A 16,328-nucleotide genomic window follows, 5' to 3' on the forward strand; every position below is an offset into this window, starting at 1 on the left:
CTGTTATTCTATATGTTTATCCTTATGCCAGCATCACAGTATTTGCAAGTTAAGTTTTGAAATCAGAAAGTGTGAGTCCTCCAACTTTGTTCTTTTTCTAAGTTGTTTGGGCCATTCTGGGTCCTTTGGATTTTCATATACATTTTAGGAACAGCTTGTCAATTTCTGCAAAGAAGACAGCTGGGATTTTCACAGAAATTGCAATGAATCTATAGATCAGTTTGGGAAATGTTGCTATCTTAACAGTAAGTCTTCTGATCCATGAACACAGGATGTCTTTCTAATTTAACATTTCTGATTCTCTCATTTGTTCCTGTGGATTTGAGTTACCATTTGGTATCATTTCCTTAATTCAATATAGCTTTGCTCCCACCCACGTCCTTAGTTCTGATATTATCAATTTACATTTTTATATACTATAAGTCCAACAATACAAGTATATTGTTTTATATAATTGATTTTTAGGTCAGTTAAGAAAGAAGAAATATGCAATTATATCATATTTTATAATTATTTTTACCAGTGATCTCTTTGTGTGTGTGTATTCCAATTACTGTCTGCAGTCCTCTGATTTTAGTATAAAGAACTTCTTTTAGTATTTCTTGTAAGGTAGGTCTATTAGCAACAAATTCTCTCACTGTTTGTTTATCTGGGAATGTCTTCATCTCAATTTGTTTTTGAGAGAGAGTTTTGCTGGATATAAGATTCTTGGTTGACAGGTCCTTTTCTCAGCCCTTTGAATATATCATTCCACTGCCTTCTGGGCTCCACTTTTTTTCTGATGAGAAGACAGTTGATAATCTTATTTGGATTCCCTTATACATAACAAGTAATTTTGCTCATAGTGCTTTCAAGATGTTTGTTTTTGGCTTTTAACATTTTTTCTATGATGTTTCTGGGTATGAATCTCTGTTTATCCTACCTGGAGATCTTTGAGCTTCTTAGATATGTAGATTAATATTTTTCATCAAATTTGGGATGTTTTTAGCCTTTATTTCTTTAAAAATATTTTCTGGTCCTTACTCTCCTCTGGTACTCTTATTACACAAGTTGGTGTCCTACATTTCTCTGGGGTTTTATTCATTTTTCTTTATTATTTTTTCTTATTCTTCAGACTGCATAATCTCTGTTGATCTATCTTCAAGTATGCTGATCTTCTCCTCTGCCAGCTCAAATCTATGAGTCTCCCTAGTGAATCTTTCATTTTCAACTTTCCATTTGCTTCATTTTTATCTCTTTAGTGATATTCTCTATTTGACGAAATACAATCATCATATATTCCTTTACTTCTTTAAGCATGGTGTCCTTTAGCTTTCTGGACACTTTTATAGTAACTGCTTTGAAGTCTTTGTTTCCTAAGTTCAACATATGCTTCCTCTCAAAGGCAGCTTCTGTTACCTGCTTTTTTTCTTGTGTTGGCTCAGGCTTTTGTGTTTCTTTGCACGTCTCATAAATTTTTGCTGAAAACTGGATATTATAGATAATATGTTGTAGTAATCTATAGATATTGATACCCTCCCCTACGGGACTTGTTTTTTGTTTACCTGTTTATTTGTTTAGTGACTTGGATTATTTTGGTGAAATTTATTTTCCCCATAGTATGCAGCCTCTGAAGTTGTTCTTCAGAGGGTGCTGCTTTGGACATGTACACTGTCACCCCAGGAAGACAGTGGTTTTAGCTTTAGCGACTGTATCTTTTTGTGATCCATTAAATATCTGCCTCTGTTGGTATCTTTCCCAGATGTTAATCTCCACTAATTGCCAGCTGATTGTTCTATTATATTGTACAATGCCCCAAGGCATAAATTGCTCCACAATCTCATTCAATTAAATTCAGGCCCCACTTCAGGTGGTCTTTGATGCCAGTCTTTGAAATTTGTTCTAACCCTAGGAGGGCTGTTTTTAGCTCTCTCTTTCCTTGGTTCTCTGTTAAGACTTCTAGCTAGTCTATGGGTTAGCTTGCTGCTCTTATTATTGAGTTATCAGCCTCCTCTCAATTTCTTAGAACCAAAATCTTCAATTGTTTTTGAGTGCCCTTAGGCTTGAACTTTCCCACACTCTGTTCCAGATAAAGTCAGTTCTCTTGGGAGAAGCTATGGAGCTTTCTGTTCTTATGGCCAGCCCCATCATCCATGCTACTAGAAAGGTGGGCCAGGCCTATTATTCTTGGCCTGCTCTGCCTGGGATTAAGCTTCCACTCCATGAGTGGGACTGGGGGGTAGGAAGGGAGTTCCAAACCTCTTAATTATTCTTGGCTAGACTAGAACTTCTGCAACACAGAGCTGGGGATGGTGAGAAATGCTGGCAACCTACCTCTCTCAGGGAGATATCATAGCCCTAGACTGGGAGCTGAGGGGAGAGGGAGCCTTGTACTCCTGGCTACAACCACTTCAAGTAGTGCTTCTGTCATGGTGACCTTGGGGCAGGGGAGGGAATAGTTGTGGCCCAAATGCCATACTCTCTCACTGTTAAGATTTAGATTTCCTTGAATAAATGTTTTTCCACTTGCTGTGTGCCCTTAGGACAATTTCCAGTGACTTTAAATGGTCGGTTTTATAAAATTAAATTTCACCATTTATGGCTATTTTGCTGGGGAGAGGGTCTGTGGAGCTTCTCTGCCACTATCCTGTAAGTGGCAATCAGCTTCTGTCTAAGCCTCTGTTAACCAAGGTTGAAATTTTTAAGAATTCAAAAATGTTCAGAGAATTGCTAAATTTTCCGTGAAGATCTTTCACATTCTACCTCTCAATTATCTCTCACAGCTATCCTTTTCATCCTCAAGGCAACCGCCTTACATAAGTTCTGCATCATTTCTTGCCTAAAGTATTTTACTAAACTTTTAACTCCCCCATCCAATCTATCCTCCTGCTATTGGAGTGAATCATTTGAAACTTTCTTGATTATTTATCTTGAGTGGCTCTCTACTGACTATAGACTAAACTCCAAACTACTTAGCATGGTACACAAGCCCTTAAACAGTTAGTCCCAACTTTCCAGCTCCATCTTTTGCCATTTTTCCAGACCTATTGAATATCTTGCACTCTAACCATAGAAGACACCTAGCCTTACCTTGGTGGCCAGTATCTTTCAAACTTCTGTGCTATAGTCACGCTATTCCCTTCCCTTTTCTGACTTGTGAATTTCTACTTATTCTAACTTATTCCTTAAAGGCCTGATCAAATATCAACCCTATTCCAAGTACCTATCAAAGTCAGCTCATGGGGTTGAAAATCAAATGTTAAGTCAGGAATCAACAAACTTTTGTTGAATGAATATGTCTCTTATAAGCCTCCTTAGTATATTTCGGCTTCCCTTCTGGGCTCAAAATGAAAAACCACAAGGGATATTTACACACTGCTTTGTAGAAAAGCACTCTAGAGTTGGTATTAGAAGAATATTAGAAACGGAGTTATAGTTGCCATTCTATTTAAACAAATAAAACCTAAAAAATATATTTATTCAGGGAGGAATCTCCCCTCCAAAAGAAAGAAGTATGTGAATAGACATTATAATTTTAAGAAAAGGTTATTCAGCCTCTGAGATGTGCGTTGTTCTAGAGGAAAGAAAAAAAGGGAGGCTTTATCACCAAGTATTTATTTCTGCAAGAAAAGGAGAAGAGTATTCTGACCCTGAATGCCTTTAGTACCAAGGAGCTCTGTAATTAGATAGAAAGATAAAGAAATTGAAATGTCAAAAATGTGGTATTGTGAGAAGTATAGGTATCTATTCAGGAAGATCTGGCAAAGTCCTGTTTAATTTATATACTGAATGTAATCAGATTCATAGTCCTCCCCAATTTAGGAGAAATAAAAGGGAATTACGCTGGTTCTCATAATTTCCTTTTCCGGTAAAACATCTAAAGCAATTAACAAAACCATCTGAAAAGGGTGTGTTATTCAATAATAAAAAACACTGAATTCTGATTCCTAAGTTAATTCCCTTAATATAATTTAGATGCCTGTAAACAGATGCCTTGTTTATAATATACTCATAAAGAGCAGTACAAAGCAGGTGATGTTGACACTAACTATAGGCTTGTCAGTGCACAGTATGGGAATAAGCAATAGTCCTTCTTTCCCATGTTATAGCATCTGAGGATTAATAAAAGATAAAAATACCTGTCTAAAGAAAATCTACCCCAGATTTCTCAGTTCTCAATTAAAAATATATATTACTTTGTACTCCAGACTTGTTTCTCAATGTAAAAGAACACTAACTACCTTAGCGAGTTGTTTCTCTGTATAAAATTTGCAAAATATTATGTTTCCAATGTGTATCTTTAAGTAATGTAAACAGCTATGTTGTTTGCTGGCCAACACCTTTGGAGAAGCCACGTGTGCCAGGACAAGTGCTCCACACTGCAGTCGTTCCCAGTACTTCTGTCCTTGTACTGACCTGAGGCAGTCATTTGCGCTAGGAAGAGCAGGTACAGAGAGGTAGCATCCAGCTGCAGGTGTCCCCACTGATCATCACCCACTACAGTGGCACAGGTTTTGGTGTTGTACTTGGCATGGAGGCTATCCTTGGTACTCTGACTATACTTGAAGGATTCTACTTTATCCACCTGAAGAAAACAAAAACAGTAAAAGAAGGCTATGCAGAAAAATCAACCCATATGCCATACTTTGGTAGTAATCTGATACATATCATTCCATTTGGTCTTCAGGCAATTGTGAGTATTTAAAATGCATTTACCTCTTTTTCCCTACACTTATACAATTAGGAAAGTCTGCTCTTGCTGTTTTTCAATTTAAGCAATTTAATTAGAAAATAATATCCATCAAAACCAGCTATTTCCTATTCATTACCTCTCTTTCACTCTTCAGATGGTTGTTTTCCCACTTTGTAGATAAAAACTGAGGTGTGGAGAGGTGACAACAGCTTAGTAAGAGATAACTGAGTTGTTAAAAAAGATACATTTGGGCTTCCCTGGTGGCGCAGTGGTTGAGAGTCCGCCTGCCGATGCAGGGGACACGGGTTTGTGCCCCGGTCCGGGAAGATCCCACATGCCGTGGAGCGGCTGGGCCCGTGAGCCATGGCCGCTTAACCTGCGCGTCCGGAGCCTGTGCTCCACAACGGGAGAGGCCACAACAGTGAGAGGCCCGCGTACCACAAAAAAAAAAAAAAAAAGATACATTTGTTCCTGAAACAAAGGTAGGAATTTTGAGGGAAGAGGATATATTTTGAAGGAGTAATGAAAGGAGCTAGGGAGAGACCCATGGAATGACAAAGAAAAGATGTGAAAGAAAGCTGAAACCAAGGTCAGAAATGAAACACTGTGCAAGGGACAAATGAAAGACTTATTTCCTGAAACTTCAATTTGATCATGTGTGCATCTGCTATATGATAGTAACTATCATACCTTTAAATATGGTTCAAGAAATTAGTGACTTTAAACCTATTTGGTAAGGTGGAAAATGCAAATATCTAAAATACAAAAAAATTAAAAAGTAGCAAAGAAGGAAAAAAAAATGATGGCTGTGAGATAGTTCCTACCGGACTAGAGATCACTGATCAAGTTCAGAAGTCTAGAGTTGATTTCTTTTTACTTTAGACTTGTTGTGTGCCTCAGGATGGTCATTTTATTAATCTGGGCCTCAATTTCTCCTTCTAATAAAATGTAATCTTGGGCTCAAAAATCAATTCTGAGTCAAAGTGCACAACATGTGTAAAGATCTCCTAGGATAAAAGTAAAATACTTTTTCTTTTAGTAAAACACGTTTGAGTGGAAAAAATATCATAAACAAACCCAAAAGATAAACCAGAGACAGCTAAAAAATATTTGTAGTACATGTGACAAAGGATTAATATCCATCATGGACAGTAACTCCTCAAATATGCAAGAAAGAGACAGCCCAAGAGAAAAAGAGGCAAAGGACCTAACAGGCAATTAATAGAAGAGGAAATACAAATTTTCAACCCACACATGAAAGGATGCTCAACTTCACTCAAGATCAGGAAAATGCATATTAATGCTAGAAGATATAAGTCCTTGGCCCCTTATCTCCAACCCTAAAATCTAAAACACTTCCAAAAGGTTTTTCTCCCTAAGTTTTGTACCAAAATTCATTTGGTGGCAATACCTGATTCAAACTGACTTGGGGCTATTTGTAGCTTTTATTTATTCCACTTATTGTAAAAATGCATGTTTTCCTATAGAGAGATTAATGTTTTTGATGATAGGGTGATGTCTGGACTTGCTGAGGGCATAACATAATATATGGTATGTGCACTGCACTACCTTTTAAAATCTGAAAAATTCTGAATTATAAAATTTATCTGGTCCCAAGGGCTTCAGAGGAGAACTTATAGACCTGTATCATCCTTTACTCAATATACATAATTGCATGTACAGTAATGATGAAGTATATAAAAAAATCATTTGTAGAGGGGGGAAAAGACTGGAAGGTAATACTTCAGTGGTAACTGGGTGGTGAGATCATGGTTGACCTTTCCCTCCTCAATTCTACAGATTTTCTAAAATTAGTATGTACTATTTGTGAAACTGAAAAACATATAAGCCATATATATATATATATATATATATATATATATATATATATATAACAATGTGGTTTTATTGGAGAGGGTGATGTTAACAATGCCATACCTGTCTGATCATGCAGTGCAGCAGTCCTCTCATCAGCTTCACTACACTCTGCAGAAATAAATGGAAACAAGCTGTTATAAACATCACTAGATGCAGGAACACTTACTCAGCAACTGCAGTTGGTACATGATCTTTTGAGAACAAGTAACCTTATCCTGGGTTCCTATTTACATGGCATTTACTTTATAGGTACACAGAAGAGAAGACTGTAGCTAAAAGTGGAACTAAAAGCTGCAGCTGGTGACTCCTTCAAGTTAAAAAAAAAAAATCCAAGCTCCAACAGGCTTATGTAAAACTAAGTCAACTATCCTACTAGAGGACATTCCACCTGGAAAAAAATGGGCAAGTCAGCTCAAAAATCATAAAGCTATGAGAATATTTAAAATATATCCTATGTCCTAGAAAAGCCAGCATCATCACTTTTATTTTTTTCTGAACTAGCCAAGACTTATCTTCAAGAGTCCACAGAAATATTTATCTGGACATTTTCCCTAAAGAATAAATGAACTTCAATTCAGAATAACTGTAAAGGGGAATTGTTAGTGCAACTCAACCCTCTTTCCCTGAAAAAAAAAGCCACAAACTTAAGTCTCAAGTCATCACTATTTCCCTTACTAGGACTTGACAATTTCTAAGTAGTTTTCTAATCATAACACTCCAAAATTTTGATTATCAGTTATAACAATGTACTATATTAGTTAGTATAATGCATACAGTAATAATATAATAAGTATATTTAATTATAATATAGTATAGTAACAGTATACTTGTTATACTACATGACACTAGAAGAGCCCGTCAACACTGGGATGGGTAGGCAATATGTTTTGGAAGAATATAGCACCAAACAGCTTCTCCATTTCTCTAAGCTTTCTGTTTCACAGTCCAGAAGAAATACAGCCAGGTTACTCCAGGGAATGTTGCCTCAGAGGTGGCTTCAGGACACCTCTGAAAACTAATCTACTTGGGAGCTGCACCATTCTGTTATTCCTTCAAAATATTCAAATGGGACTACAAGCAGTAGGCAGGACAAGGATAAGTACCTATTAAATTATGTTCTAATGCTTTATGAAATCTTTTACTGAGGGAAAAATAAAGTGTTTCCTTGGGAGACTTCCTTTCTTTAAGTAATTTCTGTCTACAGATGGTCCCCTCCCCTTACAGATCAAGGGAAGAAATAAAGAGGGAGTGAGAGTGCTCTCGACAGAACAAACAGGCAGTGCATGATCTTGTCACCTTTTAAAGCATGAAGCATTTGTTATAAAGTAATGAAACTTACTGCAACCCCTACAAGAAAATCTCTATCATTACTCTGATCCTAATGAAAGAGACCATCCTTTAATATACTGTTACAGACAGCATTAAACACAGCCTTCTTACTCTATGGGGTGACTTTATTCAATTCTGAATTCTCTTCTACATGTCACCACATACTCACAGATTTCTATCCCATCCTTTAAACTCTCTTCACCACCCAGCCCTACTACTACCATCTACATTTTCTTTAAACAGCAAACCTGGGAGATTATAGATGCAGTGGAGGAGTCCTGATTGCCATCCACTTTTGTCCTCTTGGAATGGCCACTGTCAGCCATTTCTGTCCTCAAGTTCCAAATTCCAAGTCAGGATAAAATGAATAGGAAGCACAGAGAGGTAAGAATGAAGGGAAGTATCTGTAGTTTGTATTCTCCCAAACTGCCCATTTCCTGATTCAGGTGCACTAGTTGGCATTAATTATACATGTTTATACATACACCAGGGCTTCTAACCACACCAAGTGATACCCTCCTGTAATCTATCTTTTTTTTTGAGGATACGGATCTATGTGTTTGTGAACTGACCATATAAGGATATATAACTATTTATACACAACAATAGCCATGTAAGTATTAATACCTGTCTCTCTCTCCAGATATATTTACAATCAGATACATATGAGCGTCTAACATATGCAAAGCACTCTACTAGGCTTTGTAAAACATAAAGAAAAGGGAGACAGAACAGATATGTTTTTTAAAAACACTAAACTACAAAAAAAGGAAAGAAAGAATGAAAAAAAACCCACTAAACTACAAATACAGTCTACCTAACAATTCCTGGTTATCCTTTAAAACCCAACTCCTCTATGAACGCTTCCTTGTCTTGTTCAAGGGAAATTAGACTTTCCTGCCTGTGTGTTCCCACAAAACTTTGTACTTATCTCCTAAATACGGTACCTACAGTATCTGTCTTAATGCACTGTAACTATGTTTATATATATCTGTCTCCCCTATCACCCTATGAACTCCTTAAGAAAAAGGGGCAGAGACCAGATTCAGAAATAGACCTTTAAGCCAATGGACTAAATAAGCAGATTGTGTTTTTAAAAATATATATTCCATGCTTGCAAGTAACTCTCAAATGGCTTACCAAAAAACCTGTGTGCCTGGGGGGGGGAACATGTTTATAGAGAGGATGCAAATATGACAAAATGTTAACAACTAGTGAATCTAGATAAAGAGTACATGCAAATATGTTCATTTTACTATTCCTAAAACTTTTCTGTAAGCTTAAAATTTAAAAAAATTAAAAGTTGAGGTTTAAATATAAACATTTTGTCCCATTTTATTTTTTATACCTATTGTAGGGCTTGGCACATAACAATTACACAAAATTTGCTAAATGAAAAACTGAACATGTTGAATGGCATAGACCATAAGTAATCTAGAAGTTCCAAGAAAGCAGTCCTGAGAAAGAAGTGATCACTGTGAAACTGAGAGGTCTATGAGGTCAGGAACCACAGAAAAAGTGGGATTGATGGCAGGCTTCACAGGTGGAAGAAACAGCTCATAAAATGATTTGGAGGTGGGAATGTCTATGGCTTCCATGGAGGAGGAAATATTCAAAAAGACTGAATCTGAAGTCATAAGACCCAGGTAGTATTCATGACACCACCAAATTCCAACTTCATCTCCTTCTGTCAATCCCTTCACCTGTAAATTGGGGAAAATAATACCTAATTCATAGGGTGTTACAGGAATAAAATACTAGTAATTATGGGAAAGTATACAGTACAATGAAAAGTCTTTACACAAATGTCAGGTATTTTTATCAAGGTACTGTTAGAGAAGTAATGAAGACACCAACCTGGTTGGAACTGGGGGTAGAATGCAGGGGAACAGCATGATATGATATTGAAAAAGCAGCCTAGGACCAAACCCTAAAGAGCCTTGTCTACCAATCCAAAACATTTGGATTTTACTTGTAGGGAAATGAGAACTACAAAAAGATTGCTGAGAATGAAAATACATAATTTAAGTGTTTTAACTTAAAGTCTAAACCCTTTCACTAAGTGATCAGGGTTTAGACTAGGGTTGAGGCAGAAGGGAATAGAAAGGAGGGGATGGATTCGAGAAAAATTATAAGAACTAACAGACTTTGGTCTGCATGTATCAAAAGGCAAAAGGGACAAGTCAAAAATCACCAAAAGGGCAGCACTTTTCAAACACTGTTTTATAAAACAGTAGTCCAGGAAATTCTGGGAAGGCTGTAAAATCCACCCCCATCTTAGATTCAAAATGCACATCAGTACATCAAAAGCTCTGAGAAATTACAGAGTAAGAAACCTGCTGTTTAACATAGCTCCAAACTTAATCTAGTATTCCATGGAACACACTATGGGAAATGTTCTAAGTAATGTTGCCCAGGTGACTAGTAGAATGAGGACACCAGTAAGAAAAAAAGGGACATTTGGTGAGTTGCTGTTGTTTAGTAGTCTATTTTGTTTGTTTTTAGTAGGGAAGGTGGGGTTTCAGACCTGCTGATTTTGAGGAGCCACAAGATATTCAGGTGCAACTGATCAGAAGACAAATAAAAATCTGGGTTTGAAACTGAAGTGAGGTCAGAGTTAAAGATGAAGCTTTGGAAGTCATTCTCATAAAGGTAGTAGTTAAAGACACGAGAAAAAATGAGAGACTACACAAGGAGAACAAAACTGAGGAAGAAGTGGAACTGGGGGCAGCCAAAGAGCTATCTCTATTTGTGTGTCTATTTATTTTTATGGGTGTGAGTTTTTATCTGTGTGACTAAGAGAAAGGGCATTTGTAAAAACATGTACGTGCATACTTTTATTCTCAACCTAGAACAGTCACTTAAACCCTTGTCCCCTCTTCATCCAGAATTCTCTTTAGTTCTCTGACATTATTTCTCAGAGAGAAATCTAGTTGAGAGTTGGAAGGAAGGGTAGAAATGATTAACAGTCAATGGTTTGGGAAAATCTACACAGTAATGGAAGGCTCACAGTAGGTAGGAATTTAATCTATGAATTTATTCTATTTGATTTCACCTATGCTCACTTATTAGCCATAGATCAGTGATTATCTCTGGCTGCACTTTAGAATTACTAGAGCAGTTTTTTTTTTTTAATATTGATGCTCCTGGGGCTCCACTTACAGAGATTTATCTAAATCGTTCTAGGGTGAGGTCCAGTAAGGGTAATTGTTAAAAGCTTCTCAAATCATTCCAACGCACAGCCAGAGTTTAGAATCATTCGTGTAGAGTGGGGACAAATCTAGCTCACGGTGTGTTTTTGTAAATAGAACTTACTGATTAAAAAAAAAAAAGAACTTACTGGAACATAACCACACTCATTCATTTATGTATCATCTCTGGCTGCTTTTACATAGTAGCAGAAGACCTGAGTAGTTGTGTAGAGATCACACATGACCCACAATGCCAAAAGTATTTACAATCTGGCCTTTACAGAGATGGTTCTCTGATCCCTAGTCTGAATTAACTAAGTCAAATTTGAGAAGAAAATTAATGAGACTTAATAATACAATCTGTTTTAATTTATAATGAAAGTTGGTAGAAATTTTAGAATTCCCAGAGAAATGTGTGTTTTTTTGAAGATGTTTCCTATTGCCATAATGTTTTTGAGACATCCCAAGGTTATTACTGAGGTGGTATGGAAAATATTTTTGTGCTGTGTGAAAAATTATTTAATGAAACATTAGAATTTTAGAATGAACAATTTTCTGTTCATTTTTCCCCTCTTCCTCTGTTACATTCTTTCTTCCTGGGCCACATAAGGAAAAATGTCAACTCTGCAGAATGACTGATCAACAAGGAGACACAGATTTCTTCTAACAGTGTTGAAAAAGAAATTTGTCAAATCATACTGGGTATAAAATCTTGGGTATTGTTCCACCAATATCAATTTCTACCAAAACAAGACAAACAAAATACTGAGATCAAAATAGCAAAACATTAGAGTAGGACATAGGATAAGGGAGGGGAGTAAGATGATAGATGATTTTTTTTAACACTCCTCTATATTTTCCAAATTCTCACAATGGTTATGTATGTCACAATGGTTATGATCTGTACTTCCTGGGCTAGAGCAAACACTCCAACAATTTTTTTCTGGTGGACCTAAGTACCTCTTAATTATGGCTTGAGTGAATAAGAAACACCTGCTGTTGCAGAGGACAACACAGTGAAACTTTCCTGCTGCCAAGGACTATAACCCCACAATATGTTGGTGCCCTTAAAAATAACCAAATCTCAATATTCTGATTTATAGATGAAGACTGGAGCTCAGATTGCCTAAGCTGAGGGAGACCACTTGAGAAAATGGCTGGTGTGGAGAGAATCTTTTCCACTAATGTAAAAGAATTCACATACACCTTACAACTGACGGCAGAGTACCTTAACATTAAGAGTCTCATGTAGCCCAGAATATTAATTTCTTGGTCATTCAAGAGGACGTAGCATCCTGTGTCTAAACAGTTCTATAGAGGATACTTCTTTACTGAGGGGAGGGCCTTAAAATTTGGCTTAAAGGCATCTGTTGACTCTGACCTTATTTTGCCCCAAGGGGTGAGGGTGGGTATGGGGCAGGGGGAGGACACACAACAGACTCTGAAACAGTGGCCTAGGTATAAAAATCAACAAATAATGTCTTTTACTTGTGTCTAGTTGGGAAAGTCTGCTAATTTATATCAGTTACCCTCATATAAATACCACCTATCATTTTCAAAAAAGAAGTAAAATGGTAGATACCTGCCGCCGAAAATTCTTCTCAATTAGAATAAATATGCTGGAGACTACAAAATACATTTACTTGGAAAAAGGATTACAAATTTTAGCAAAGATCTGAGGATAGGATTTTCCACTGTAACAGAACAGACTGTGTCCTCTCCCCCTGAATCAGCAAGTTTCATGTTTCCACTGCAAAAAAAAAAAACTCCGTACAATACAGGAAAGCTTTATGGAATGCAATTTCAGCAAGGTGAAGAAAGAGTGAGAGGCAAAACATATCTGTCTTAGCTCCTGTGGACTACATTTCCTTCCTCCTCCTCCCAGTTCCAGAGCTCTTTGTATTTTTATTGAGTACCTGCTCCAGTTCATAGGCCTTTGCCTTATCCTCATCCCGGTCTGCATTCTTCCGATAGGCCAGCCCCAAACCCCACACAGCCAAGATGCTGTACACATTATCCCGGACCCAGGCATCTTTCTGATCATAGCTGGCTGGAAGCAAGCCAGTCACTGGATTCTGTAAGGACAAGAAAAAGGGGACAGGCAGGTAACCATAGGGTGTTAATATGAGGAAACAGAATCTATCAAATGGGTACTGAGGGACTTTGGTCTTTCTTCTATGTCCCCACTCCTGAGTTTTAAAATCTCCTCTTCTGACCAAGTGCAAGCAAATGCTATCTTGAATAAAGGGAAAGAGCTGGCTGAAGCCTTACAAGTCTGAAATGTGGGAATTCTTAAAAGAAAGGAGGTGTTTTAGAAAGAATGAACTACCAACGAAAAATCAGCATTAAAAGATTAGAAAAACTATAATGAAGAGTATATACACGGTACTTCAGATCTTCACAACAGTCTAGTCTTAAGATGGCTAAAAGTTCTACCTCTTTTTCCTTCAGAGGAGGGGAAGGAAACGACTCCCAAGCCTGCGGAGGGGGCCGGGGGCAGTGTCGATAAACAAGCTTCGACACATCTTACAACTCCAGCCCCTGGAACCCAGCAGTGGTTTGGGGGACGCGGAGGGTTGGGAGGGGGGACTCAGAAGCTCTGACTCAGGACTCGTGGCTAATGGTGCCTGACTCTGGTTCTGTTCCTGGCCCAACACCTTTCTTCAGGGTCCTTTACGGCCTCCCCAGCTAGGGGGTGGGAGAACCTGCAATACACCCCCCTCACACACACACACAGGTTCACCCAGGGTCTCCGTCCAGGTTATCACACTGCGCATCCTCGGTGATCACAAGCGACACCCCATCACTTACCTGATGGCACAGTATGGTCTGATGCACCAGCCTAGCATAGCCGTCAAGCCGGACCCCCGAGTTACTCCGGCTCCTCATCGCGCTCCGTTTCCAATCCCCTCAGAGAGACGGCCGCAGTACCACAGGGGCCCACGATTTTCCAAGAAAGGAGGCTCCAACGCAGCCCCACCCTCGCTGTGGGAAGCCCGAGTACCAGGCCCGGGCACAGTCCTACCACCGCTCGGGCCTGGGGCCGGCTGTCCCGGCCAAGGCGGCCTCCGCGGCCACCACAGCCCCGCGCGCGCCCGAGCCTCCCGCGCTCTAGAGCCCGGCTGGAGTGCCTCCGGCGCCGCTCGCCGTCTCTCTTAAGCCCGTCCGGTCTCCGCGGGTGCCTCCTGCATCCTCTGCTCCACTCCCAGAGACCGAAGACAACCGCGGCCCGCAGCCTCCAGCTTGGCCGCCGGCAGCTGCAGGTCACAGGCCGCGGGGCCGCCTCCACCTACCACGAGACGCAAGCCGGAGGCGGGGCTGACGCCCGGTGTCCCAGCAGCTGCGCTCGGCGCCTGGGGACTCGCCCCGCCCCCGGCGACCCAGCCCGCCCCGGGGACGAGAATGTGTCACCGTAGGCAATGTGCTATCAGGGGGTTATTTTCGAAACACCTCAAATGACTATTTCAGTTGTCCACACTTGCTGTGGACACAGGATGTTAGGGAGGCTGTTTCTTCTGCCGGACTAGTTTTAGGAACTTATGGTAACTTCAAACCTAAAAGGAAAGAACGATCGTTTGCATTCAAGGTCTAAAGAACTGGAATTTCCGGGTCTTTATTGTATTTTATCCTTTTGACTCAAAGCTCAGATTCAACTCCTTACTCCGATCCAAACCAAACAAGAAACAACTCCCTAAGGTAAATACTTTATTCCTCAGAAAGTGGCGAATCGGCGCGCTTGGGAAGGAGGGCAGTGGTGTGCTTTGAGGAAGCGAGTGCCCCAAGCGGGAACTGGGCTGGGAGGGAGCGGTGCTCAGGGCAGCCTTGGCCGGAGAGGAGCTGGAGGAGATTGTATAACGGCTTTGGAAGGCTCCCTCGTGCGTACGTAGGTCACAAGACTGAGGCAACAAAGACTCAGCTGAAAATAAAGGCAGAAAGGGAAGCTAGAAAGGAAACCTGTAGGTAAAGCTGATCACTGGCCGCAGGGTAATCGGACCACACCCCGCTAGGTGTCCTGGCCCCAGGGCCTTTGCTCCCTTTGTTTACTGCCCCAACCCCCACATCTTGATCTCAGTCGATCCAAACCCTGCACGTCTTTCAAGTCAAGGTTTGAGTACCACCTGCTCTCTGAATCGCGGGGTAAGAGAACTAGACCGATTGACCTTTCAGGTCCAACTCGGAAAATCTGTGATTCTAAGCCTTCCCTAGCCACCTCACCTAGGCCACAGTGATTTTGCATTTTCGTTTATCTTTTTTTCAATTTAATTTTTATTTTATATTGGAGTATAGTCTCTCCTCGTAAGCTCCCTCCGTTCCAACCCACACTCACCCCCGCCTAAATTAGCATAAAGTCAGGCACCTAGGAGGTGACTAGCAAATATTTGGTAATGATGATGAAGAAAGAGGGAGGGAATGCTCAAGAACTCAGATCTGGGACTTTTGGGTTCAACGGCCAGCCAGCGATATAGTTAGATACAGAGATACATTTAGAATTCTCAAGCAAATGGTTTCCATCGCATTCACTGGTTATGCAAATGCCATGACTGGCAAATAACAAGCTACTTAAAGGCCCAGGTACACGTGGGGAGAAAAAGTCTTTCCAGGGAAAGCTACTTCATTTTGGAAGAAAGAGTGCTTGCCTGCTCCTACTCTGATCCTAACTCTACCCTTGGCCCCTTGAAGCTACTGCCTTCTCTTTTTCTTCACCTCATCATCCTTTAAAGATGTTTTTAAAATATTAAAGTAATATATGCTCACTAAAGAAAACTTGGAAAGTATAGAAAAGTAGAGCAAATCACCCATAATTCCTTCTCACAAACAACCACTTGTTAATATTTTAGCTTATTTTTTCTAGTCTTTTTATTCCTTCTGCATAGACCACCTTCCCTGGCAAGTTATTCAGAAGTATGAATAGATTAGAAAAGCCAAAGGTAGTGTGTCACCAAGGAAGGTTAACTGGCTGGCTACCAAGATGCCTTGTTGGATGGCATTACCTTGGTGCTTTCAACCTCAGTCCAGGCTGGACCTTTCCATCTCAGAAACTTGATCTCCTCAGTGTCCCTGAACTGGTCAGTCTCAGGAGGCTGACTCATACTGATTAACTCATGAGAGACTGATGTGTGAAAACCAGGATGCTGGTTGTTGATGAGAAATAGAACAGTAACAGTTTATTTTATATTGGAGTATAGTGGCCTGACCACCACATTCCCTTCCTTTAATAATGTGTAAGCCTCCGTCCTTACCAAGTGCTATTTTGTTTT

General features: G+C 39.6%; 1 protein-coding gene across 4 annotated transcripts in view; it reads right to left on the reverse strand.

Annotated features, from left to right (window-relative positions):
• The window catches only part of PHKA1 (phosphorylase kinase regulatory subunit alpha 1), a 129,169-nt gene extending 114,801 nt beyond the window's left edge, over positions 1-14,368 (reverse strand). For all 4 annotated transcript variants that reach the window (XM_033416190.2, XM_004285543.4, XM_004285542.2 and 1 more), the window contains exons 1-4: positions 13,882-14,368; positions 12,987-13,145; positions 6,611-6,658; positions 4,396-4,564 (exon numbers count right to left, since the gene is read on the reverse strand). In XM_033416190.2, the coding sequence (XP_033272081.1) occupies positions 4,396-4,564; positions 6,611-6,658; positions 12,987-13,145; positions 13,882-13,959 (454 nt within the window). In that variant the 5' untranslated portion in view covers positions 13,960-14,368. The remainder of the gene's footprint in view (positions 1-4,395; positions 4,565-6,610; positions 6,659-12,986; positions 13,146-13,881) is intronic.
• Positions 14,369-16,328: the final 1,960 nt, after the last annotated feature.

The sequence above is a fragment of the Orcinus orca genome, chromosome X (genome assembly GCF_937001465.1).
Source record: "Orcinus orca chromosome X, mOrcOrc1.1, whole genome shotgun sequence".
Lineage (NCBI taxonomy): Eukaryota > Metazoa > Chordata > Mammalia > Artiodactyla > Delphinidae > Orcinus > Orcinus orca.